Here is a 26,960-nt window from a genome sequence, read left to right as displayed (position 1 = left end):
AGGACACATGGTAGATTGCAACAAAGGAAATGGTTACCATTTATGAAATGTCCATGGTGAAGAGAATAGCCAGAGAGCCCAGGTTTAATTTCTCAGATGCAAATTACCCATCACTAGGCCAAAAATATCATCTTGGTTTCTCTTAACACAAACTTCAAGAGACTATGTGCTCTGGAGTGACATCTACCTCCTAATAGGTGTCTGGAAAATCCATTTTCTACTATATTTGTTAATAAATCTTAGTAAAGCATGAATTATAAAGAAATGCGAAGTCTTAGCTCGAAGAAATCAATAATGCTTTTAAACACAAACTCATTAGTATTAAAGATTATTCCCATTTTTCATCATATTGAGAAAGAAGGAAAATGATAATCATATAAATGTCTTCTATTGAACTAACACGATGTCAAATGCATTGTCTAAAAAATTGAAATGTCCCAAACAGATCAGATATTATTTATTTATTTACTACCCTTCGTCCCACCAATCCTTTCACCCCTGCTGACACAGAAAATTCCTTCCAAAGAATATTTGAGACAGCTTACCAAAAATGTATACAGTTCACTAAGACAGAAATAAAGAAATGAGCGAGCCATATATTACTATTAAAAGTAGTACGTCATATAAGTGATAAAAGGAACAATGAATATATCATGTTCTTTAATAGTGGTTGCCTTTCATCCTATAATCTATAAGGAATCTATAGATAACAACCTATGAATAGTCCTGTTATATTTACTCAGGTAATTCATTTTAGAAAAGATTAATATTCAAGAAGATAACAAGTAATTTGAGATTACTGTAGAAACAGTAAATATTCTGGAAACCTGTTTTCCATCTTTTAGACCATTTTCACAAGTTCATGGAAGAATTATAATAATAATTCTTTAGCAAGAAAACCTCACTAGAATATTGTCTGTGCATGTCAACCCAGTTTTATTCACACATCTTCACATTTATTCACACTTATACATATGCTTCTGTTTCAGTGCATGTAGATATATGTATACTTGCTTTGTAGAGAGAGGCAAAGATATTCCCAGAAGGCAACTGCAGAAGGAGGCTATCACATTTCTTAGTTCTTGTGGTGTGTAAGCCAGTGCTGCCCCAAGACAACTAGATGAATGGCTGTTTGCCAAGCAGGATTTGATCACTGGGAGGGAGATACTTGTCCTCACCTGTGACCCCACCTCCAAGGTAATTGTGACAAGCACTGGGATTCTTTATACGTAAAGGTATAAAGGTGAGGGGTCAACTGGGAAGAGGAGGCAGGAACCTGGGGACCATGCCAATCCGTTTACAAGGGATGTAAATCCACAAAGCATTCCAATGCCAACCAGACAGCTCACTCCTTGTATAAGACAACACAACCAGCAGAAGTCTCCCAAGAAAGCACAATACAATTTTTTTTAAAGCACTCTAAAGTTTTAGTGGTAGTTTTTGCATTGTACATAAACATTTCTCTCAAATATTTATTATAGAGTACTGCTATTTTTCCTTTTCCTGGTTGTTCTCTAAAGGAGAAAATTTCATTAACAAACCATGGATGTAAAATATGAAATCAAGATCGTCTACTGCCTAGGAGAAGCCAAACATCACTAAAAAGGATTAGTTTCTTTCACTGTCTAGAAATTTTTCATGGAAGACCTTGGCTGGCCTTTTGATATTAAAACTTCCTAACAAGTATTACACAGGAGTTTTAAATTAGAACTTGCTGTCACCAAGACAGTTATAAACTGTTAAATATGTCCTTTCTATGCTAAGCTCCTGTAAAGTATGCACATGGCCGTGGCCGGGACACTCTTCCTGACAAGTAGCAGGGTGAGATCACAGAGATGTTTGCAAGCCGCCTGCAAGGCCATGCAGGTGGCCCCATTAAGTGTGTGTGTGTGTGTGTGTGTGTGTGTATGTGCGTGTGAGCGCAATCCATACTTCTCTGCTTCTCAAATCATATACTTCCCTCCAATGAAAACTTCTCATAGAAATCACCTGGTATTTTTCAATGATATCTACAAACCAAAGAGTGATTTTCAAACTAACCTTTCATTCATTGGACTAACTTAACATTGAGTTTTCTCAAATAGTAAGAACTTAAAAAAAAATCATTCTATCTTATCATTATCCATAAAGTAGATCACGATCCACAGGGTTTCATAATTTTAATGACTCTGAAAAAAATGAGTCATTGCTGAGAAGTATTTTTCTATTATCATTATTTTTTCACAAAATAGAAAAGTAATATAATATATGAGGTAAATGGCCGTATCCTAGAAATTGGGGGAAGAGGGGTAGAGAAAAAAGAAACTCAAACTTCCACCTCTCCTCATTCCTATGTTTCGTTTTATTTTATAATATTTTCCAACAACAGATATCTCCTTCCAAGTTTTGTTCTGGAGGTTGTATAATGAACTCTGCTTTCTCATATCTGACCAGCAGAGCCCATAATTAGTGCTTAATTATAGTTTATGTGGCCACTTTGGCCAAGAAGAAAAGAGCAGCTTTGTTACAGTCAATGAAGTATTTAGAGCTATGCCCAGGACAGGGCTGGGTTTATTAAACACTTGGGTAAGCAATAATAAACTTACATTGATGGGCAATTCGATAGATCTCTTTTATGTGCTGCTTATAAAAAAGAAAATCCAGGTAGAATTAAAAGTAAATGGGGACACTGTATGCTAACAGTGCTCACTTCCCTATGAGGCCAATAGAATGAGAGAAACGTAATCCCTTCCTCCAAGAAAAACTGACTCTCCACAAACACAAGATATTCCCGCTTCATACTGACTTTGACAAAAGAGATGGAGACATCTTATATTCTACAATAATAGTTATATGCCTTGAAAGTCAGGCATGGGTTCAGCACTTTCTTTGCATATAAAGGTTAAATAAGTTGTCCAAGATCACAGAGCAAGAATTCAAATGAAGGGAGTTTTGTTTCACAACATGAGCACTTAAATCCCCAATTTTTACCTTTCTCAGTTTAAGCAAAGAAAGATGCTGCCTGCATGGACATTTGCCTTTTATGATTTTTAAATTAAAAATATATATATTCTTGGCTGACCTTCCTTCCAACATTAAACCTTGCTGGGAGACAGAATCCCCCTCTTACTGTAGAAGCTAAAGAGACTGGCTAGTCATTGGCCCAACTTCTCCTGTAGCAAGGGTACAGCCACGTGTCCCAGGGCCACTAGTAGCATCCTAAGACTTGAATTGGGAGCTAGTGATGCTCAGAAGGGGGAGAGGGATGGGGTGTCATTCATTTTGGCTACAGCAGGTTCAGTGGCAGCAACACCTAATTTCCCTGAATGGAGGGAACTGTGGTGCCAGCCATGGTGTCTGGGCACAGAGGCCAGTGCCAAGTGGGGCCTGGCGATATGTGCTGTCACATCCTTGCTCATCGGGACAAGGCTATACAATTACGGGCCAGGCCCTGGCTGTTGCTGACTACTTTCAGCTTCTTTTTTCTGAGCCTGCTTCTCCTTTCTTCCCACTTCTCTGGTGGCTTCAAAAGTATGTTTCCCCTTTAAACTCGTCAGAGTTGGTTGTTGCTGGCAACTGAGATCTCTGCTAAACACTTGATCATAAGTTGGTGTTTTCAGGTGTTTAAGCATTCAGTAAAATAATTGAGCTTGTTATATTTTGCAGCACAAGGTGAATTTCACGTTATGTCTTTGGAGAGTGACATTTAAACTTTTATCATTTCCAGACTGTACCTCACTACCGTCAATCCAGCTCGGCACACGCACAGATAAAGGCTGGTACTCTAAGCTCACCGCATCTGAGCCTGCACACCCTCTGTCAGGAGGGAGGGAGGGAGGCTTGCACTGTCATCCTTGTTAGTTCTTTCCTGGGATATTTCTCAAGGCAGAGGGTTAAAACAAAAATGAAGCTGGATAACACAATTCTCAATTTTTTCTCAATTCTCACCTTTTTTAATACAAAAATAATCAACAATGCTCCCTCTACAAAACCCATGCATTCATTCATTCACTCATTCATTGTCTTGGGTGAACCATGACCTTGCCCCAGGAGAGCTAAACAGGCAACAATGGGAGCATACAGTCCATCAAATAATCACAGAAACTCATAATTTGTAAAGGTGACAGGTGCTCTGAAGAAAGGGTCTTGGGTAGTCTGAGAAGGTAAGATGGGAGGCAGGATCTGACCTGATCAGAAATGGCATAACAGGATTTCCCAAGGAAATGGCATAAGAACATTGAGACTGGTTAGGTAAGGATGTGGGATGGGGCCGTGTGTTATTTGCTGCTGAACGAGTAACTACAAACTTCATGACAACACATATTTGTTACAGTTCTGGAGGTCAGAAGCCTGAAATGAATTTCACTGGGGTAAAAATCAAGATGTCAGCAGGGCTGATTTCTTCTTGAGGCTGTAGGGGATGTTCTGTTTCCTTGCCTTTTCTACCTTCTAGAGGCTACTTGGACTCCTTGGCTCATGGCTCCAGCCAACAGTATAGCATCTTCTCTCTGACTTCTGCATTCATTTTTACTTCTGTCTTTCACTCTGATTCCCCTGCTTCCCTCTCATAAGGACCCTTAGGATTGCATTGGGTCCACTTGGAAAATCCAGGATGACTTCCTTACTTATCTTAAAATTCTTCACTTAATCACATCTGCAAAATGCCTTTTACCTTGTAAGGAAACATATTCACAATTCTCAGAGATTAGGGTGTGGATGGGCACATTCTGAGTAGGGGGAACAGCCTGTGCAAAGGCACTGAGGCAGTCTGGGGCATGGTGCATTTGAACAATTGAGGGACATCAAATGGAGAAAATTGGGAAAAGAGTGGCATGAAATAGCTAAAGAGGAACAAAGAACAACAGTTGCACAGGAAAAGCCTGGAAGACCATGTCAAGGACTTTGCTGGGTATTCTAAACACAGTGAGGAGCCAGGGTTCAATTTGCAATTCATATATATATATATATATATATATATATATATATATATATATTTTTTTTTTTTTTTTTTTTAACATAGTTCAGTTAGATCATAGAACACTATGAGATTTCTGGTTACCTGACTTGCATTTTTAAAGATGGTGGTGACCCCAGAGTGGAGCACTGATTGTCATGCAGCATGAAGAGAGGAAGAAGGAAGAAGGAAAACTATGCACAGTATATACCAAGAGAAAGACAGGGCATCAGATACCAGGATACGTTCAGAGAATCAAAATGCGAGATGGAGTCTGATGCCCTAAAGAGAAGCAGCCCCTTCACACTCCATCCTATCTCAAGCCTGTTAGACCACAAGCCACTGCAACTAGGGTGGAGTCTCTGAACAGAAATAGGTTTTTAAAAATCATGGTTAGCAAGACAGGGATATATATAATCTAGGGAACTAAAATAAAGTGCTAAAATAGCATTAATGATATATTTTAAAGCAAAGTCAATTCTTGAAGAAACACTAAAATAAATAAGAATTAGCAGTGTTGTCTTAAACAAACAAACAAACACAACAACAAAAAACACCTCTTGCCCTGGTAGGTTGTCCTTCATCTCAGTCATTCTGTCATTGATTCTCCTGAGAGTTTTAACTATGCAAACTCCTCTCTTTCTTAAAGTATCTAAGCTCCCTTTTACTGACATGAAAGTTAAAGTCTTTTACATTTGCCTCCTCTCTCATTTTATTTATATATGTCTCCAAAGAAAGAAAAAAAAGAGACGTTTTTCTATTCCAAATGTTAAGTTACCCTTGTTCTCAAAATATAGATAAAATTATTTTAAAACTTATTACACTTTCTGTGGAAAGTTTGCCATCTTCTACAAGATTGCTACACATTCTGGAGAGAGGACACTTTCCTGGTTCCCTTTGGCTTCGACTTCCTGTCTTAGATGAATTAGTTTTGTTTAGAGTTCATATCACTTTTCTGTGTACAATCCACAAGCCCCTTGGTGCCTATGAGTGTAAAAAACTTTGCTGAAGTTTTCTATTGTGGGTTGATTTGTTAGTTTTTAGTAAGAGAAGAGATGGTTAGGGTATGTAATGTGTTTGGACAACAAAATAAAATAATATTGATATAATATTTAAATTTTTTTAACTCTGAGCCTCTTCCCATACATGGAAATCAATTCTTCTCCAAATATTCTCAAAGACTCACTCCAGAAATATTTGCTAGTTCAGAAAGGAAGGCACTGGAGACCTTTGCAGGAAACATAGTCAATCTCCACAAAGAATCTACTCTCCTTTTCTCCTCTGCTGTAACTTGACTCATGATGTTACCACCAATAATCCACTTGAGACCATTGTTGCCATTTCCCACAGTAGTTTCTGAGGCCCATGGGCCTGGAGATGTTTAATCATTGTGATTGGTCTCTTGTTTAATGCCTTTAAAGCACATTGGAGAACTTCTTTCTTCTTCCAACACTCTCTTCCATTGGTTTCCGTGAAATAACGTTCCTCTAGTTTGCATTAGCCCTCTCATCTTCTCCATCCCAGCTATTACATAGTAGAAGTCCTCAAGACTCAGTCCCAAGACTCTTCTCTCTGTGTATTTTCTTTGTGCATACTCTTATCTATGGTGATTACTCAAATTATACTTCGGCTCAAACCTCCCTCCGAGATTTAGACTCTAATCTTCACTGAGATGTTCACCATGTCTTTGAATGAACTTAGGTTCTCTATGATCCTTTTGTCTAAACCTGATTATTTTCATGTACCTAGTTCGCCAACCATCCATCTAGCTGGGCAAGTCAAGAACTTAAGTGTCCTTAATTCCCCTCTCTCACTTACATCTGTCTCTTATCTATTACCAAGTCCTCTTGATTTTGCCTCCTAAATCTCTCTTGAAATCCTTCACTTTCATCTTCACCGCTAACTCGACAGCCCATGTTGTCTCTCACTAGGACGACTGAATGTCTTGATTTCTTTCTATGTGACATGCTTCCTTCTTCCCCGGATCTTTGCACGAGACTCTCATTACTTGATTAACTCGTAATTCAAACCTCAGCTCTAGAATCACATCTTTAGGGAATTAGTTCCCTTCATTATATGTGTTCTTTGCCTCACATAACTTATGGTGAAATTTTTGATTCATTTCAGAGATCATTTATTTAATATCTGTGTTATCCACTAGGCTGTAATTTGCACGAAGGCAGAACTCTGTTTTGCTCATTATTTCACCCAGCATCTTGCATAGAATTGGACACGTAATGATAAATGTAGGCATATATTATTTAATGAATAAGTAAATTTGTGACCCAGAAAATCATAATAACCTTTATTTTTTTTAATAAACCTATTTATTTATTTAGGCTGCATTGGGTCTTCATTGCTGCACACAGGCTTTCTCTAGTTACAACAAGCGGGGGGCTTCTCTTGTTGTGGAGCACAGGCTCTAGGCGCACGAGCTTCATAGTTGTGGCACATGGGCTCAATAGTTGTGGCTCATGGGCTCTAGAGTGCAGGCTGGATAGTTGTGGCGCATGGGCTTAGTTGCTCCATGGCATGTAGTATCCTCCTGGGGCAGGGATCAAACCTGTATCCCCTGCACTGGCAGGCAGAATCTCAACCACAGCGCCACCAGGGAAGTCCCATAACAACCTTTACATTTGGTCAAGGGTCAACAAACTTTTTCTGAAAAGGCCAGATAATAAATATTTTAGGCTTTGCAACCCTGCAGTATCTGTGGCAACAATTCATTCTACCTTTGTAGCATAAAAGCAACCATGTACCAATGGGCATGGCTGTGTCCCAATAAAATTTTATCAACAAAATCAGTCTGCGGGCTGGTTTTGGCTTACTTTGCTGACCCCTGATCTAGGGTGCCAGGTTTTAAAGAACTCCATGTAAACGGCATTACATCTTTCTTTTTGATCACTTTTCAACCTTTGACAAGGGTTAACGATTTCTCCAATTTACATTACTAAATAGTACATTTCACATGTCCATCTTTACAACCATATGCTGGTTTCAGAGAATCTCACAGTTTTCTCCTAGAACAAAGGCTACACGTTTGCCTTTACTCACCTCACTCAATGGCCATACTTGGTTGACTAAAACAAAGGAAGTAACATTGAGAGCACAGAGGATTTTGCTTCCAGGAACCTAAGCTAGCAGCTACCCTCAAATGACAGCTCCTCAGTTATGCTGAACTGATTGAAAATACTTGTGCAGTAACAGAATTGTTCATGAATGCCCACTTCCTCTCATTTCAGTGGTTGAAGATGATACTCCCCCATTCCGTGGTCAAATGACTTGCTTTGGCCAGTGAAATGGGTTTTGAAGTGTTGGCTGTCAATTGCAAGCAGAAATTTTCAGAGCCAGGTTGTGCTTCTTTTCTCTTAGACACAATGGCCCCTAATGTTCTAGATAGAAATTGGTTTATGAGCCTGGACTCAAAGAGAAGACAGCCTGGAGCAGAGTTGTAGCCTACAATGAATACATACATTTTTTTTGTTGTTGTTATTTTAAGCCATTGAAATCATGAGGTCAATTGTTACCGCATCATATCCTAGGCTATCATGACGAGTAAACTGGACACCTCTCACCCAAACATAGAACACCATTGTTGGAAAAGCCACTGTTAATAAGGAATAACTATATTCTACATCGATGTGAAAAGGATGCTAATTGTACTCAGCAATAGCTCAATGAAGTTAAACTGAATTGATGGACGAGCTACATAACAAAGGGCAAAAAACACATTTTGTGAAAATGCATTTAAAAAATTAAATCAACATAAAATTATTTAATAGTTTCTAATAAAATATGCCAACTTTCTAAAATCTCAGAAGATCTGAAGTGGTCATCTAGCATTCATACATAGCAATGATGGACTGGAGCAGATTTCTGCTGCCCCCTCTCCAGTTTGCCACAGCCCTTTCCTCTCATGTAACAAATACAAATGCCCTTCACCAGCTTCCCCTAAGCCTGTGTTTCCATCCACCATTTCAGGCTTTGTACCTGCCTGATGCCCCATCTATACCCTTAGTCAGTGAGATTCCTGATACCAGTGACTGTGCCTTCCTTATCTTTGCATCCTTGGCTCTGGGCACAGTGCTTGGAATATAGCATGTGCTCAGTACATGTTGGCTGAACACACAGCTGCAGTTGAACTTCTGTACTAGAAGCTTCCGCAGAGTTAAAAATTTAACAATCAACTAGGCTTTGAAGCAATGAGCATATCAATCCATCTAAATATAATTAAATCCAAGCAAGTATTAAAGAGAGTCTGTATGCAAGGTAGGAGAAAAAGAACAGAGGCTGGAGAGGTCAAAGGAATATGCAATATTGGTAAGTTCTGAAGTCTACAGGATGTTGTCCAAAATCCAGCTGAACTTTTTTAAAAAAGCAGAAAATATAAGAACATGTTCATTCCTGATATTTAGTATCGCTTAATATGAGACTGTTGCTCCAAGCCAGGTGCGGTAAAGTTCATCCAGATCTCAGGAAGAGAGAATATAATTTGATGTCTGTGAGCCCAGAACTTTAATATTAGTCACAAAGGCTATATCCTTTTCCCAAACCTGCTGTATTTCACTTCTCCGTCCTTCCCTCTCCCCACCCTCTTCTTTGCACCATTACACTTTATTCTCTTCTTGGGGGGTGGGTGGCAGGGGGAGAGGTAATTCACGCAGCATCTTCAGACTGCGTGCAGAACGTCGTCTCCCTTCAAGGTGAACGACAGTAAGTCAAACTCTTCATTTAAAAGGTGAGCATGGGATCCACAGTCAGCAAAAGAATTATACACACAGATCAGCAGAATCTCAATCCAAACGGATAAAGTACAAAGAATCACTTGGCTATAGTATTTATTTACTTTTTGATAAACTTAAGAACAGACATTCAGACGTGCACGTGATTCTGGACTTGAAGGCTCTGGTGATGTTTTTTCATTTACAACTGTTATGTCTTTACGACAGTAAAGAAGTGATGGAGTTGCACTGATTTATTTTAATGAAAAAGAAATAAATATAAAGAGCTGTAATTTTAATTATATTTTACTTTCATGACGTACTTGATTTAATTAATTTAATACTATTACTGTTTACGGTATGACATTTTATAAAGAACTGCTCTTAAGCAGAACTCTGCATTCAACTTTACTCTCTCTAGTGGTCTTATCATTTATCTGCATTATGCATGGTTTTGCAACAGGAGAATCACAATATCTTGTAAAAAATAATAAACTCCGTGAAAGGAACTTGCTCAGAGTGCCTGTACTTTATTCCTAGGTGAATTTCTATTGTCCATTATCATTTATATCTAATATGAACCATTCTACACTGCTTGTCTCTAATCCCCATGCTTGTTAAGAAGCTTAAGAGGAGAATCACTTGATTTCAGGGCCTTTTGGAGTTCAAGGGCAAAGTGATTATTTCCTTAAAGGAAAAAAAAAAGATCACGGACTCATCACAATTTCCAAAGTTCAGCTCTTTTTTGCTTCACTAATTAGAAGCCAGACCAAATGCATATCTGGAGGCTTTTATACAAGCGCTCAGCCCTTTGCCCTGGGACCAATTACAGAAAAGTGTCTTTTACACATTACTCTCTGTGAATATCTAGTGTTCACAGAAGCTGTCATGTTTCACCATGAGTCATGCTAAGACCATATAATCACATAGTTGAAGAGCTAATGATATGTTTGCTCTTCTCAGTTTAACTTACAAATATAACTGCACTTAAATGCCTATGGCTTATCTGTAGCTTAAACATAAATGCGTAAATATGCATATGTGTACATGTCAAAAACAGAAGACGCTATTTAATCCATAAATAAGATCATGCTCTTTCATCTAAAAACTATGTTTCTGTGTCTAATTGGATCCATAACAGTATTTTTTTCTTGCAAAATAACAGCAAGAGTTGAGTGTATTTATTGAGAGCTTGGCTTGGATATTAACCTGCAATGGGTAGTCTTTTTTGATGTGTTTCAGAGAACTATTGGCACCCTGGTCATGTATTGGGTTGGCCAAAAAATTCATTTGGTTTTTCCATAAGATGATAAATAGATCTATTGTTTAAAATGGCTTCACTTTTCCAACTTTATTAATCTGGCAGAGAGAGAGAGAGAAAGGAAGAGATGGATCCTTCCTGATTGAGGAACTGGCTTATGTAATTACGGAGGCTAACAGTTTCAAGATTTACAGTTGGCAAGTTGGAGACCCAGGAGAACCAATGATGTAGTTCCAGTCCAAAGGCCACTAGGCTAATAAAGTTGATGTTTCAGTTCAAGTCTGAAGACAGGGGGAAAAAGCAAAACAAAACAAAAACAAACCAGTGTCTCAGCTTGAAGCCTATCAGACAGAAAGAGTTCTTTCTTTTTTTTAAATTAATTTATTTATTGGCTGCTTTGGGTTTTCATTGCTGCATGTGGGCTTTCTCTAGTTGCGGTGGGTGGGGGCTACCCTTCCTTGCAGTGGACAGGCTTCTCATTGCAGTGGCTTCTCTTGTGGAGCATGGGCTCTAGGTGTGCAGTCTTCAGTAGTTGTGACACATGGGCTCAGTAGTTGTGGCTCACGGGCTCTAGAGCACAGACTCAGTAGTTGTGGTGCACAGCTTAGTTGGTCCCTGACAAGGGGGGTCTTCCCAGATCAGGGATCGAGCCCATGTCCCCCTGCATTGGCAGGAGGATTCTTAACCACTGCACCACCAGGGAAGCCCAGAAAGAGTTCTTTCTTACCTTCAGGAGGGTCAGATTTTTATTCTATTCAGGACCTCAGCTGATTGGATAAGGCCCACCTACATTAGAGAGCACAATCTACTTTACTTAGTTTCTTGATTTAAATGTTAATCTCATCCAAAAACATCCTCACAAAAACACCCAGAATAACATTTGACCAAAAGTCTAAGCAGCCCATTGGCCCAGTCAGATTAACACATCACACCAACCAACACTACTGCTCATCAAAATCTTCATATGTGTGACTCTGGAGGCCCAATGATGTCTAATTTAAGTACCATAAGTCATAATCTAAAAGGGCTTGGCTCTTGTCAGAGCTTTGAAAATTTGAAACAAGAACACAAGAAAGACTCACCCTTAAGAACTAGGCAATTGTACTATCTTCTCACGGTGTAAAGTGTATGGAAAGAACCTAAAGAGGTCTTTTAGAGAGAGGGCACTTAGAAACCTCTGAAGGATTTGTATCAAATGCAATGTGTATTTATCAACAATTCCACTTTCTAGAAAGTGCCACCTAATTGTGATGTTACAAGTGACTGTTGTCATTGAGTGTTATTAATGGTTGAATGGTGGGAAACAATGTTCACAAAACAATTTTCAGTGTCTTCCACTGGAGAGACTACTTGATTATAGCTGGTAGATGGAAAAACAAACAAACAAACAAACAAAAAAACATTGCTTCTTCTATTAATTGCCAAGAGTAGAAAGCTAAGTTAATCTTTATTTTCTTGAATGTTGCACTTAAGTCTGTGAAGCACTCACAACGTATGCGGATTTCCTATTTTTTGCTATGGGAGAAAGAGACTAATAAACAGAGGATTTAAGGAAAGAAGAAGGGGTCATCTTATCAATAATTATATAGCAATGTTGGGATTGCTTAAAATAGTGGTGGCTTAAAATAGGATATATATTCTGAAAACAAATACTTGGAAATATTTGTAAATGGTTTGGTTCTGTGTAAATCTTCTATATGTGAAGGCTTCCTAGGTTCAGGATCAGACTGACCCCCAAGATTGATGGTGGATTTTGTTTTTCTAGATGATAAATAAGGTACCTTCTCTTCTTCATATCCTACCCTATATCTTGCATTTCAGTTGGATGCCCCTCCCAAAGAGAGAAAAAAACGATTCTTTAGTCAATGGCATACAAGTAGAGTTCATCCCTTCCTAGAAGTGCCAAACCAGCACTCCAGGTTTACTTACACACCTTGTTAATTGTATAATTATAGTCTATGTATGTGTCACATAATTTTAAGGCAATCTACCCTAGAAGAAGTTGGCCAGTGTCTCTAAAAACTACTATGTCCACTTTTGTAAAATTAAATATTCTGGCTTTGATTTTAGATATACAGATCTAAATTTGGGTTCTGGTATAATTTCAAATAATACACTTCCTAACTTTGTAAGTCATAGTTTATGGTACTAACTGCTAGGGAATGAAGTTAGACGAAAGACCATGCTTTCCTTTGAGATTTGAATAAAACTGGACCAAGTACTCTAGGAAGGGCTACTCTGGGGCAAGTGTTGTACCTTTTCAGATTCTTACCCACCAAGATATTTACTTGGCTCTGCTCTCTTCTCTCTCCTTCCTACTGGTGCATTTTCCATTCACTCTGTGTTTAGAGCAGTTTGGCAGCTCTTCAGTTCTTTTGCCCCTTCAAACCGTGCACTCTAGGCTTTACAGAGGACTCACATGCATTAAAAAGCAAACACAAAAACCCTGCTTCATTGAGTGTTAAGACATTCATCTGAGCCAGAAGCTTCCCAAATCTAAGTTTTCAAGCACTGAAAATAGAGAGAATGATACCATTTGGAAGTCCAGAGGAGTGTTTACTGTAAAAAGACAGAGTTCGATAAGCTGGTGCAGCCAGCTCAGGAATTACAAGCTTGGCCAACATGGAAAAAATGTATTTTTCACTCCACAACTTTCTCCAAATAACCCAGAAACTCAGCGTTCAAAGAAACTAAATATCTAAAATTGAGTATAGAATCTGGTAAGAAATATCAAAGCTGGAAGTTTTTTTTTTTAATCACCATTCAAGTCATGACAGTCTCTGGGTTACAGATGTGGAAATAAGAAATAGATTCAGGAATCAATTAATGAGGTTGTTAATAAATATTCTGAGGATGTTCAGTCAAGGAGAGAAAACAATACCAAAAAAAAAAAAATGATATACCAACAACCAACACTGTGTAAAATCTTATTTTGTTAAGAATGACAAACGATAATAAAAATTAAAGAAACAAAAATCCTGATAAGATTTTCTAACTTAACATATGCATATTATAACTGAATATTTGTTAACTTATTTGTTTGCTGCCTAAATGTAAATTAGCTTATGAATTGATTTGTAAGCCAAAATAAAGGTACAGATTGCTTAAATATATACATAGCAGATGCTCTGAATATCCCTATATGCAGATTCCACGTATACGTGGCAGTGCCTGAGTTATGAATACTCACTTAAGAATACCTATTCATAATTTGAGGATAAATCCCACTTGAGACCATAACTCTGCCTCTGTGAAATATATGAGAAGGTGGTCAACATCAGACATTGTGAAGGAGCTGCCAAGGTTTAATGAAAGTGTTAACTCATCATGATGCCATTTTTGTCAAGTTTCCGGCAAGGAATAATCCTGGGAGAATTTTGTGGAGAAGCTGTATCTTAAGCTGATAAACTGGTTGTGTTTTTTTTTGCTCCCAGCATAGACCTCAATGAAACACAGTAATGTCACCACAGAAGCACCATGTCCCCCAACAATCACCACAACCAAAATCTAAAAATCTCTGCTGTGATCACCCTATCCTGCCAAGTTTGTGCCTTGGCTGGCCTCCATCTACTTCTTAGATTCCCTAGAATGTTTCTTAAACTGATTAATGAAGAGTGGTGAAAAAGACAACTCCTCATTTCAAATGGGGTCATCAGGATGGTCAAGTTGTTATGCAATCTCTAATCTCTCTTCCCCCTCTGCCCCCCCCCCCCCCCAACTGTGGCTCATTCATTACCCTGGAGAATCCACCTTTAGCTACTTTTGGCCCATGGAGGAACTAACCAGAGGAAAGAGTTAAGCGGGGAAAAAATGTTCTTCTTTAAGAGAATCCTAAAGATGAAGTGAAATATACTTGGGCCCTGAAGTGGCCTTGAAATGAATGCAGCTTGGATGGCACCACTGAAAAGAATGGAGATGTTGGTCACTTTGAATAGAGGGTCCAGGAGAGGATGCATTATTTGTAGAGAAAAAAGTAGTCAAATACAGACCAATGGCTGCCCCAGGCAGACAAAAAGAAAGAAGACTAATGGAATAAAAAGATAAAAGCATAGTCTTAGGAACTAATTCAGGACAAAGTTGATTTCTTTAAAAATACTATTATTATTTTTTAAAGGATTTCTGTAGAATTAGCAACAGTGACATGGAAAACTAATGTACAATTTTAGATCTCACAATTTATTCTCTGAGCTTTTCTTTATCCCAAGGTCCAGGTGCACGTGTAGATCACCATGATGGTGCTCTGGCCATACATCATTGAAGCATGGATGACCAGCTGGCTGAATCTAATTCAACAGCATTTTTTCTCTTAGAAATATGAAAATAATACAGTGAAATGCTAGTAAGCGACTGTTAACTGATTGAACTGGGAAGTGATGTAATACAGAGATGTGGTGGTGGTACAGATTTCCCATTTGTCTACCTAAACTAAGGGAGTTGTTATTCTATAAAAGAGAAAGAGAAAAATGAAATAATGATGAAATGTCATGGATCCCACGGAAACCCTAAGTTTATCTTGGTTCTTGACTATCCATCCTTGTTCCAATATGGTTTCATATCTAACTTTTGATTTTACGACCCCTTTTAATAACCTTTTTCCTCTGTATATATGATTTTGAATGGCTTCTCTTCCCTATAAGCAAACAGTTCCCAAAATATAAAAATAAGAGGGTGTTTAAAGTTTCAGCATACATTTATTCTTTACACAATATTTCAGTATGCAATATTCTATTTCTGTACACAATATTCTAAACTTGTTTTGGGGTTAAACAGGTTTTTCTTGAGATTTGCTCACCATCAGCTCACACTATAAGAAATGTAGGAGGCAAATCATGAAGAATATTGAAAGCTATTCTTAAAATATTTTAAGGACTTTCCTGGTGGTACACTGGTTAAGAATCTGCCTGCCAATATAAGGGTCATGGGTTCGATCTCTGGTCTGGGAAGATCCCACATGCCACGGAGCAACTAAGCCCATGCACCACAACTACTGAGTCTGCACTTTAGAGCCCACGAGCCACAACTACTGAGCCCGTGTGCTGCAACTACTGAAGCCTGCATGCCTAGAGCTTGTGCTCTGCAACAAGAGAAGCCACCACAATGAAAAGCCCATGCACCACAACGAAGACCCAACACAGCTAAAAAGAATTAAAACCATTTCTAAAAGGGGATTAAAACAAAACAAAACAAAAACGCTATTTTCTCTCTTAGGCATAAACATTTTCCTGACAATTAATTAACTATGACTAAATTTTCTAAATAAATTTCAGGAAAGAGAGAATCATAAGTACACCAATTTCCAATTATATATTTGCTGCCTTTAGAGAAATGCACTAACTTCCCTAATGGGTAGCTCAGATCCATGGGGAAATGGAAAACTCTTTTAACTGACACCCACAGAATTTGAAATAATTCACATTTGACTGAATAGAGAGATATAAAAATTGTTAAAGCAGTTAATTAAAGTCCATCACAATACAGAGGGTGTAAGTAAGTATAAATTCTTTTTTTTTTCAGTGTGAAAGCAGTCGCTGTTTATTAACTGACCAGATTACAAAAATAATCATGACAGACACCTTAATTCATTATTCTAATAAGCCTGTTGATCTGGTCTTGCCTGTTGGCAGCAACTCCACCTTCTACAAAATGAGTGGTCTTTTTCTTCATTCCCCCTCGTGGAGAAGACAATTTGAAGGTCCACAGGAAGTTGTTTGCTTCTTTGAAACGTTTTCCAACAATATAGATCTCATGAATAAGATCCTCCATGCAGATGATGCCATATTTGCCAAGAGATCGAGCAATCAACGTGTTATCTGTCAGGGCAATTCGCTTCTTGTTAACTTTGCCATAACCATGCTTGTAGATTAATTCATTTACTGACTTCAGGTTTGGGTACCCCCATGCAATGTATGGTTCCACGATTCTCAACATGTTAATTGAAGCCTTGTTGAGCTTCACAAAGGTGCCATTGAAGATCTGACGGAGACAAAAAAGCTGCAACACCTTTCGAAACTTTGGGCTCACACCATTGATACCTCTGATCCTGATGACAAAAGCCAATTTGGGTTCCGCAGGTACATAGAAGTTGCCAGCTTTTTTTGCCATCCTAGCCATTCGGATTTCAGTTCTGTAGATCTGACTGTATTCTCTGTGATAGTGCTTAGCTTTTTCATAGATAAACTTCCTCCTTGCCTTTCGAAGCATCTTTTGGGCAAACTTCTTTCTGAGGTGCTTGATCTTAAGCTCTGCAAAATTCTTTCGCTTTTTCTTAAGGGTTTCTGGCACAGCAGGAACCTCCTTTTTCTTCTCTTCTGCACCCTCCATGGTTCCAGCTGGGAAAGAGCAGTAAGTATAAATTTTTAACTGGAGTAAAGACGGTAAGTTTCCTCTTTTCAAAGGGAAGGACTAAGGGTAATAAAGTTATCTCATAATCATTAGGTGTTAACGTGGGAGAAATATTATTATGCAGGCTTCTGGTTTCAGTGCACTCATTTATTTGGTTAAAATTTGCTTCTGAGGATAACTAGAAAAGCTAGGTAAAATATAAAAATCTATCTACTTGAAGATTCTTCATATCAACTTCAAATCATCTTAATTTTAGAAATATCATTAAGATTATACCAGAGTACAAGAAAGCCCCAGTATGTGTCAAAGAAAAATGTACACGATTTTGGAGGAAGATAAAATCATGCATGCCTCAAAGTATTTCTACAAATAATTTTCAAATAAAATATCAAGCAAAAACATGGTAAGGCCCATGAAGAATTCAAGACTGTATGAACAAACCCAGGAGAAATAGGTTAATAAGGATTTTAGAATATGGAATCATCAGAAACAGATTTGAAACCAGCAGCTGTGCTTACTTTGTTCCACAAAATAAAAATTTTAAATATTTGAGAATTTTGGAAGAGACCTATAACACAAAGATGGAAATATAGAAGAAAAAGAGTGAGAGGAAGAGGAAGAAGGGAAGAAAGAGAAGGACAGAAGAAAGAAAAAGGAAGAGGAGGAGAGGAAGGAGGAAGAGAAGGAGCAGGATAAGAAAGAGAAAGGAAATGAGAAAAAAAGAATCAAATTGGATGTCTAGAGTTGGACAATAAATAAAATTAGACTATTATTGGATGAGATTAATGGCAAAAAAAGACAAAATGGAAGAGGTAATTAGTGAATTGAAAAATACTTTAGACAAAAACTTTCAGAATAGTGCCAGAGAAATAGAAAAATTGAAATAGAACAGAGCAACAAAGGCTAATCCATGTAAAATTAGATTTCGAGAAGAAATGAGGAAGAAGGGAGCAGAGGAGGGAGGAAGAGCGAAAGAGGGAGAGAATGGAACAGAGCGAATGTTTTGAGGAGATAATGGCTAAAAACTGCCGCGATGATGAAAGATTTCAAAAAAATCCAAGAAACTCTCTAATTATAATCAGAATAAATACAAATAAACTCGCACCTAGAGATATCATATTACAACTGGTGAAAACAAGAGATTAAAGAGAAAAATCTTTAAAAGCATTAATTCCAAAGAAAGAAAACACAGATTTCCTAACTTCTCAATAGAAAGAGTAGAAGGCAGAGGGTAATGGGATATTTTTTGTTGTTGTTAAAAAATTATTAAATATTACATTGAAATAACAATCACCTGAGAATTTATTATCCAGTAAAAATTGTCCTATCAAATTAAAAGAGAATTATAGCAATTTTAAGACAAACATTAAGAGATTTATCACCAGCATTCCTGTATAAATGAAGTGCTAAAAGAGATTTCAGAGAGAAGGAAGCTAACACCAGATGGAAGATCAGAGATCCAGGAAGAAATGAAAAGCATAAATAGATGAAAATTAATATCAACTGTAAAAAATAGTCTTGTGTTTATATATTTAGAATTAAATTTTAGCAATGGCATACGAATAAGGAGAGGGAAATGGATTGGATTTACAGTGCCCTAAATGTCTCTCATTGTTTGAAAATAAGAGTACCTATCAATACGTCCTTGATAACCTGAGAAATGCATTTTCTGATCTCTAGGCTAGCCACTAACAAGATAGTGAAAGAATATATGACTTTCAAGTGAATAGAAGAGAAAATGATAAAATTTTAAAAATATTTTTCAAAACACTGCATGTATATACAGAAAAAAGAAACAGATCATCAGAAAAAAATAAAGCATTTAATAAAATGATATTTTACACTCAAATATATCAGCTAGTATGTAATATATAAATGTAGTAAGTGCTCTAAATAAAAGAAAATAATTCTGACTGTATTAAAATTATTCAACTATATTCTGTAATGTGATATCTAAAATACAATATAATATTACAATACATTTGGAAATATTGAAAATAATGGATGGAGAAGGATATAACATGTAAATATTGATCAAAAAGAGAAAAACAATTTTGTTTAGCTATATTAATAGAAGACATTGTAGACTTGAAGGCAAGAAAAGTTCGTGTCATAAAAGTAACATTTTAATTCACTAAGAATTCAAATTAGAATGCACCTAAGACCATAACCTCAAAATATATAGAAAAATGTGGACACAATTAAAGGAGAAAAAGACAAATCCACAATCCTAGTGAGATATTTTGAAATATAACTCTCACTCATCAACAAAAATCAAAAAAACACAAAACAAGCAAACTGAAAAGTTAGTAAGGATGTGAAAATTTTCAATAACAATACTCACAAAACTGACCTTGTAGAAATACATAGAACACTATACCCAATAGCTGCAGATTATATATATATTTTTAAAGCACACATGGAATATTTAAAAATAATTCACTGAATAATGAGCCATAAAGATAATCATTACAAATTACAAAGGATCAAAATTATACAGAGAATATGCTCTGATTGTAATACAATTATTTTAAAAAGAAAAGTAACAAAAAGCTAGAAAATATTCTTATGTATGAAAATTTAAAAATAATTTCTTGTAACTAACCCATAGGTCAAAGAAGAACTAACAATAGAAATTCTTAAATATTTTCAACTGAAAAAAAAGCCTGCATATCTGAACATGTAAGTAAAGGTTTTGCCAAATGGGATATTTATAAGCTTGGGCACATATATTAGAAAAAAAAAAAAGCTAGAAGTCAATCATTTAACCATTCATCTATTAATTTTAGGAAAAAAATGGCAAATTAAGGCAAAAGAAAGAAAAGGATGGAAATAATTTACAATATTATTAAATAATGTAGAACTAATATATAATGACCAGCAAAGTCAGAGTCTGTCATCTTGATACACTAAAAAAAAAAGCCCTATAAGACCAATTAAAATGAGAAAGTGCAAAAATAATTAATGTTAGAAAGAAAAATATCACTGTAGAGGCCATACATATTAAACAGAACACAAGAAATATTATAAACATGTTTAGTAATTTTCAAAATTTAAATAAAGTGAATACATTCCTTAAAATAGCAAAACTGACACCAGAAGAAATAGAAAAAAGTGAATCTATAATTACATGTCATTGCACACCAAAAAAAAATGAAATGAAAGGAAGGGGAAGGGAAAGAAAAATGAAGGAAGGGAGGGAGGGAGGAGGAAAGGAAGCAAGAAAAGCAGGCCAATGTCCAAATGAGTTCACTGTTGAATTCCACCAAAATTTCAGGGAAGAAATGCCAATCCCATCATACAGGAGTAAAAGAGAAACTTACTCCCCAAATCTTTTCTTGAGGACAGCATAACCTCATTTTGGTAATGAGGTTATGCTGTCCTCAAAATCTGATCACAAAAAAGTAAAATTACAGTACCTAAACGCTAACATTTTAGAAAAATAAAAGACAGCAAAATAGAAACATTAATAATCCATGATAACTAATTTATGTTGGTTCAAAGAAGGTTTAATATTTAAAGTTATCACTAGATTCACAATATTCATCAAATGGAAGAGAAAGTTTTGATGGACATTTCAATGGATGCATAGGGAACATCCAGAAACCACTTAAATATGTATCAATGGTAAGTGCGTGGTGGTATATTAACACAACAGAATACAATTCTGCAAGAGAAATGCACAAACGAGAGCTACATATCCAACAGGACAAGTTGCACAAAGACAATGCTGATCAAAGGAAACCAGACACAGAATAATAAATGTTGTTTGATTCCATTTATATAAAGTGAAAAAAAGAACGTTAAACTGGTGTTTAGGCTGCAGGCGCAGGTGGTATAAAGAGAGGAGAAGGTGAGTATTTAAGTGTCCGAATAATGATTTCTTTTGGTAAGAGCTATAAGAGGTGTCATTGAGAGGGAACAGCTTCTGAGATGTGGATCGTGTTCTGTTTCTTGACCTGGGTGGGGATTATATGGAGGTTAATTTTGTGACAAATCATTGATCCGCTTAGCTTTGTCTGGTACAGTTTTCTGAGCAATTTTTGGCTGTGTGTCATAAAAAAGTCTTTACCAACCGTATCCTACTCGCAAAAAAGCAATGTCGATTATAGTATCAGAGGTCTTGATCACAAATGTGAAAAACTGATGTCTAAAGAATCATTATTCTAATGACTCATGTTAACAAATACAAAACATCCCTTATCTGATCTTCCTTCTTACTCATCCCTCAGGGAAGGACAGAATCAGTGTAAGGACATACAAAAAAGCAAAAGCTGTACCCCATATAAAGGGAAAGTCTTATTTAATATCATTTTGGTATTCTGAATGCTTCACAATTGAGAGAAAAATGAACTTAGTCACTGAAAATCCACCAAAAGATTTTGTTCATGCTATAATTTTGAGAATTGTGCTTGAAACGTGAAGCATAAAATCATAGCAGATAATTTATAAATTACTGCGATGAATAAATGAGTTTACCCACATAATTTTTAAAACAACATGAAAACTGCACTCAATGCACACTTTTAATCTACTTTGTTGTGCAAATACTTTAGCAAGCACTCCATTCATTAGATTGTCATTTTAGATCTATCAAAACTAAAATGCTATTTAAGAAAAGAACCTGGGTATTATTTTTCTTTTATTACTTCTAAAAGCACTCATCAATAGGTTCTTGTTAACGGTTTCACTTAATTTCGAACAAACCAAATCTGAGGGAAAATCTGAGATAAGAAAGAATACCTAGGCAAGGATGGCAAGAGATATGAAAGTCACAGTCGCAAAGGTTAGTGTGGAAGGCAGGTCCCATCCTAAGAAAACTCGAAATTTGAAGGGGAAAAAAATGGTGGTTCAGGAGAGGCACTAAACAAACAGACTCTGCTGGTATATGGGACCAACATAGAATTCCACCAGAAACCAAACATTTCAGAAACACATAAGCCATGCTTTCCTGTGTAGAGTTAACTCTAGGAAAGTTGAGGTGGATGTGGTTTGAAAGAAGAAAAAGTAAAACTGACAGGAAAAGAGCATGAAAGGAGAACATTGGGGAGGCTCTGGAAAGGGACACAGTTTTCATGAGATTCACTGCAGAAGGCAGGTACACAGAGGAATAGATATGGAGATAGTAAATTATTGTGCCCAGAGCCAAACATAACTCATTCCACACACATACATAGTAATTTTAATGTTGGGCATTTTTTTTCCCCACTCTTTTTTAGATTCTTTACCCATATAGGTCATTACAGAGTACTGAGAAGAGTTCCCTGTGCTATACAGTAGGTCCTTACTAGTTATCTATTTTATATACAGTAGTGTGTATATGTCTCAGTCCCAGTCTCCCAATTTATCCCCCTCCCCTTTCCCCACTGGTAACCATAAGTCTGTTTTCTACATCTGTGACTCTATTTCTGTTTTGTAAATAAGTTCATTTGTACCATTATTTTTAGATTCCATCTATAAGCAATATCATACGATTTTTGTCTTTGTCTGACTGACTTCACTCAGGACTAATGTTTGGTGTTTTTAAAAGTTGTCTTCAATTCAGTCAAATGTCTTGGAGAGGAGATGAGCAGATGTGGCACAAATATGACCCTCATCCTTCAATAAGACCCTCTTTTTTTGTTTTTATACCAATTTTTTCAGAATCATAAAGATGCAGATTGACCAAATTTTCTCAGCTAAGAGAACTCACCTCTGCCCCGGTTAATGGAGAGATGGCTTAAAATGACTCCTGACAGGGATATATAAAATTATTAAAAATAGAATAGAGACAGGAACCACGTAGTAGTTCAGGTCAAGCCCTGTGAAAGGCCAGCCTCCGAGCAGTCTGTTCCTTCAGCAGAGAGATTAGGGAAGCTCTTCGTCGAGGGGCAGCAGAGGGCACTCCAGGCCACATCAGGTTAAGTTGTGGTCACTTTATCTCTTGTTGTTGACGCAAAGTCCCGAGGCCATGGCCCAGGGTTTTCCTGCAGAAATGTGTTTACAAGCAGGTCAAGGACTTGTAGACAGATAACCATTAGCAAAACAACTTTTCTATTGACAACAGAGCAAAGAAAGGTGTGTTTGCAGATGAATTATCACTTGCCTCTTAAAGGAAAAAAAGAAAAAGAAAGCTCAACTAAATCACTAAATCCCAGCTTTCTTACCCCAGGACTAAATTTTCTGAGAGTAGAAAGAACTGCTTCTTGTTTTTCTCCCTGTTACATTCACACCTTACCAACTGCAGAGAAATCTGCAGTGACACTTTTTAGCCTGCAGCAATGCCTATAAATTATCCATTTGAGTCTTATTGAGATGAAGAAATGATTTTATGCTGGAGTTAGAAGCAAATGAAATAAATAGCAAGAAAGTATTGAAATCTCTTGAGCAAGTCTTGGGACTGCCTTATAGCCAGGGAAAGGGAATTCTCAAAAAACTGCTGAGATTTCCTGGTTTGAAGCTGGGTCATGGCCTTCGGGCTGCAGATATTCTGGGTGACATTCTAAATTTATAAGGACTGAAGCCAGAAGAAAGGAAGGATCCCAGGATGAGGAGGTAAGTGGAGGAAAAACAAAAGAAAACCGATCAACAAACAAACAAACAAACAAAAAGATTTCAAATACGGTGATCAGAACCCACAGGAATGAAAAGCTTAGCTAATGAACAGATTTAAAGCTTTGAAAACTGTAGCCTGTTTCAGCTTGGCGTGTGATGTAACTGGTGCACTGAAGCTGGAGAGAAATAAGCCTCTCCTGACATGGCTAGTCTTACGCTAAAGAAAGGAACTCACATTTTCACTAAAGGAGAGAGATCTGGATTTGGAAATCTGCGCATGGGTAAATATGAGCTGTCTCATTAGAAAGATACTTCTCAATTAGTTTTCTTTTCATCCCTCTTGCTTTTGGCTCTCAGCCCTCTTGTGCACAACCCACCCACACACACACACACACACACACACACACACACACACAGAGTCCTGCACTAGCCAAGGGTCAGAAAGGTTCCTGCCGATTTCTCTCCATAGAAGTCCTGACAATGTGGCATGTGCAGTGTCGACAATGACATGCCACTCAAAATCCCTCCCTTCAGATTGTCCCTCCCTTTAAAGGAGACAGCCAACCTGAATGAAACACTTTCCCCCCTCACCGGGGACGTCTGACTTGCTTTTATTAACCCAGATACAAAGTGCCACTCAGAGGCCTCGGACAGTCGAATTCTTTATTCCCTTAACTAGCAATTCGTTTGACCCTCAAGAATAGTCTTAAAGCTTCATCGTGTTTTATATTTCTTATTTATTTTATGCTCCCACTGCTCCACAAAGCATGCTTCTAAAAACATTGTCAAGTACCGTAAAGTCTTAATATTAAAAGGACGTTTTAAATGGTTTCATCTTAACATGCTTCTGTCACTCAAATTGGAAAACTTTATGCTAGTTCCTTTCCAAGCTGTTAAAGATTAGCTTGATGTAGATAAGACTATTCCCCAAACTCATTATCTGTCTTCCAAATGCACCTTAAGGACTCCTTAATAAAGTCAAGGTTACGCGAAGAGTATTTTACTGAAAATCAGTGAATGACTATTAATAAATCTGCATTACAGAGTAGTTATTTCATCTCTGCCTCTCATCTTTACAATGAATGATATTTCTCTTTTATTAGGTTTTTAAACAATAAGGCTATTTCTTAATTTTATATCACCAACAAATCAGTAGCCACTGGTCAGAAGCAGCTAGAAAATATCTCTACCAGTTTATAAACAGATGTAGGCCATCTATTCTACTGTATATATTACACAAATATCTTTGACCTCTACATCACCCCAAAATTAAAACTCTGCCCCACCCCATGTCTTTCTTCCTAGCATATAAAATACACACACACGCGCTCAGAGGCACACACATCCCTTTCCTAAATAAAAACAGTTCCCGTCTGATCATTATATTTTTAGTTCTGGTAGAAGAAAATTCCAGCCCTTATAATTAATGTAACAGGTGTCTCTCCAGCTTATACAGATCCAAAGGTACAATGGAATTGCAAACTCAGTAATTCTATTGTCCCCACTACCTCTAACTAACTGGAGCTCCACCCAATGTTATTTCTAGCATTTAGTTTTTCACTACATCTGCATCCTTCCTACCACACACAGCAAACATCAAAATGTTGCTTACGTAAGAATCACCTCTTTCATTTTGGAGTCAGAGTTTCTAATTACCCCACATTCTCCTGCTTTCTTCACCAGACTCAGGATCCCAGAGTTATTTAGAATGTGACTCTATAATTTATCCTAAGCCATTGGGAGGGTCTCTCATATGGTAAGATTGTTTTGTAGTGGAATTTTTACATATCTGCTTTTACCACATACAACCAAGGTGTAAGCCAAACTTTTAAGGCTTACTGAATAACAAAGAAATGTTTTATCAGTGGCTCCCTTCTGACAAACCTGAGCCACGCTCAAATCTTTGGGTTGAAATATTTTTACCAGGGACCTTCCAAACGCTGGCTTTTCGGGAGTGATTTTCTCACCTTTCTGGTGTAAGTCAGATTAAAATCCGGTGTATGTGAATCATCTATATTTATTGATCATGTCGGCTCAAGCCAAAATCACCATCTGCAGACGTATAATCATAGTAATAGTGGTGCAGGAGGCCAATGAGATAATGGACCATTTAGAGGCTGCTCAGTCTTGACTCCTGGGAATTATTTTGGGCCCATAGTAATGTTGCTAAAATGGCACCTCCACATACGTGAATACGAGTAAATGGAATTTTTGTTCCCTGGGCCACACCTCAGTAGAGAGACTCATCTACTGTTTAGTGCCGTCCTGGTAGCCTGAGTTCCACCCCTAAATTTAGAGCCCACGATCAGCAGCTTTCCTAATGGGAGAGGACAAATCTGGCTGCATATTATAGAGGATAAAGATGAACTAAAAATTTCTCAATGTTTCTTCCATTTGTTTTTTGTTGTTTTTTTTTTGTTTGTTTTTTTTTTGTAAAACATTGTAGGATGTTTTGGTTCTGTAGTTCTCCCAAAGGAGGCCAGCCTTCTGTCTGCCTTCTCTCCTCTTTTCCATCCCGTGTGATTCAGGACTGATGGACTGGAGGGGCAGAGGCCAAGGAGGCCTACGGTGTGAGCAGCAGGGCAGTGGTGTCACTGGCTCCCGCTGACGGCAGCCCCTGCAGCAGGGGGCTTCCAGGAGTGGGGATCAGTACGGCCACTCCAGATGGCCACCACACAAGGAATCCCAGTGACCATGGGGGGATCTGTCCTAATGGAGAAATTAATAACTCACAGGAAACAAGAGATTTAAGGGACAGAAGTTTCAAATGAACCTATAACTGAAAGCCTTTAAAATATTTTTATGTCTTGTAGAAGAGAATCATAAAAGCAGCACATGAAATAAGGAAAATATCAATGACATTTTATACATTTTTAAATTAGTGATAATGAGTGCTGTATATTTTAACTTCCATTTGCCATCCTTTACTTGCTGTAAATTTTCAGGATCTTCCTCCAGCTTCTGTTTCACTGAGACACTTGGAGATTTAAAAAAAAAAAAATGTGTACCAAAATGTACTTTAAAACAAAAACAACTCAAATATCATGTTCAATTCCTTTTTTGAATTTATGACTCAGATTTATTGGCTTCTAACTTGAGTCCCAGTGGGGTCCTGAGACCAACCCCTAAATATGAGCTTTTCTTCTGGGCTTCAATTCTGACTCTGATC

The 26,960-nt window shown here is 37.3% G+C and overlaps 1 protein-coding gene across 1 annotated transcript; it reads right to left on the bottom strand.

Annotated features, from left to right (window-relative positions):
* Positions 1–16,489: 16,489 nt before the first annotated feature.
* On the bottom strand, positions 16,490–17,236 carry LOC130845875 (60S ribosomal protein L7-like). The gene has a single exon (XM_057723685.1). It carries the CDS (start codon positions 17,234–17,236, stop codon positions 16,490–16,492), a length of 747 nt encoding a protein of 248 aa, XP_057579668.1.
* Positions 17,237–26,960: the final 9,724 nt, after the last annotated feature.

This window comes from Hippopotamus amphibius, chromosome 2 (genome assembly GCF_030028045.1).
Source record: "Hippopotamus amphibius kiboko isolate mHipAmp2 chromosome 2, mHipAmp2.hap2, whole genome shotgun sequence".
In the NCBI taxonomy this organism is placed as follows: Eukaryota; Metazoa; Chordata; class Mammalia; order Artiodactyla; family Hippopotamidae; genus Hippopotamus; species Hippopotamus amphibius.
This window is presented reverse-complemented; position numbering and strand designations above follow the sequence as displayed.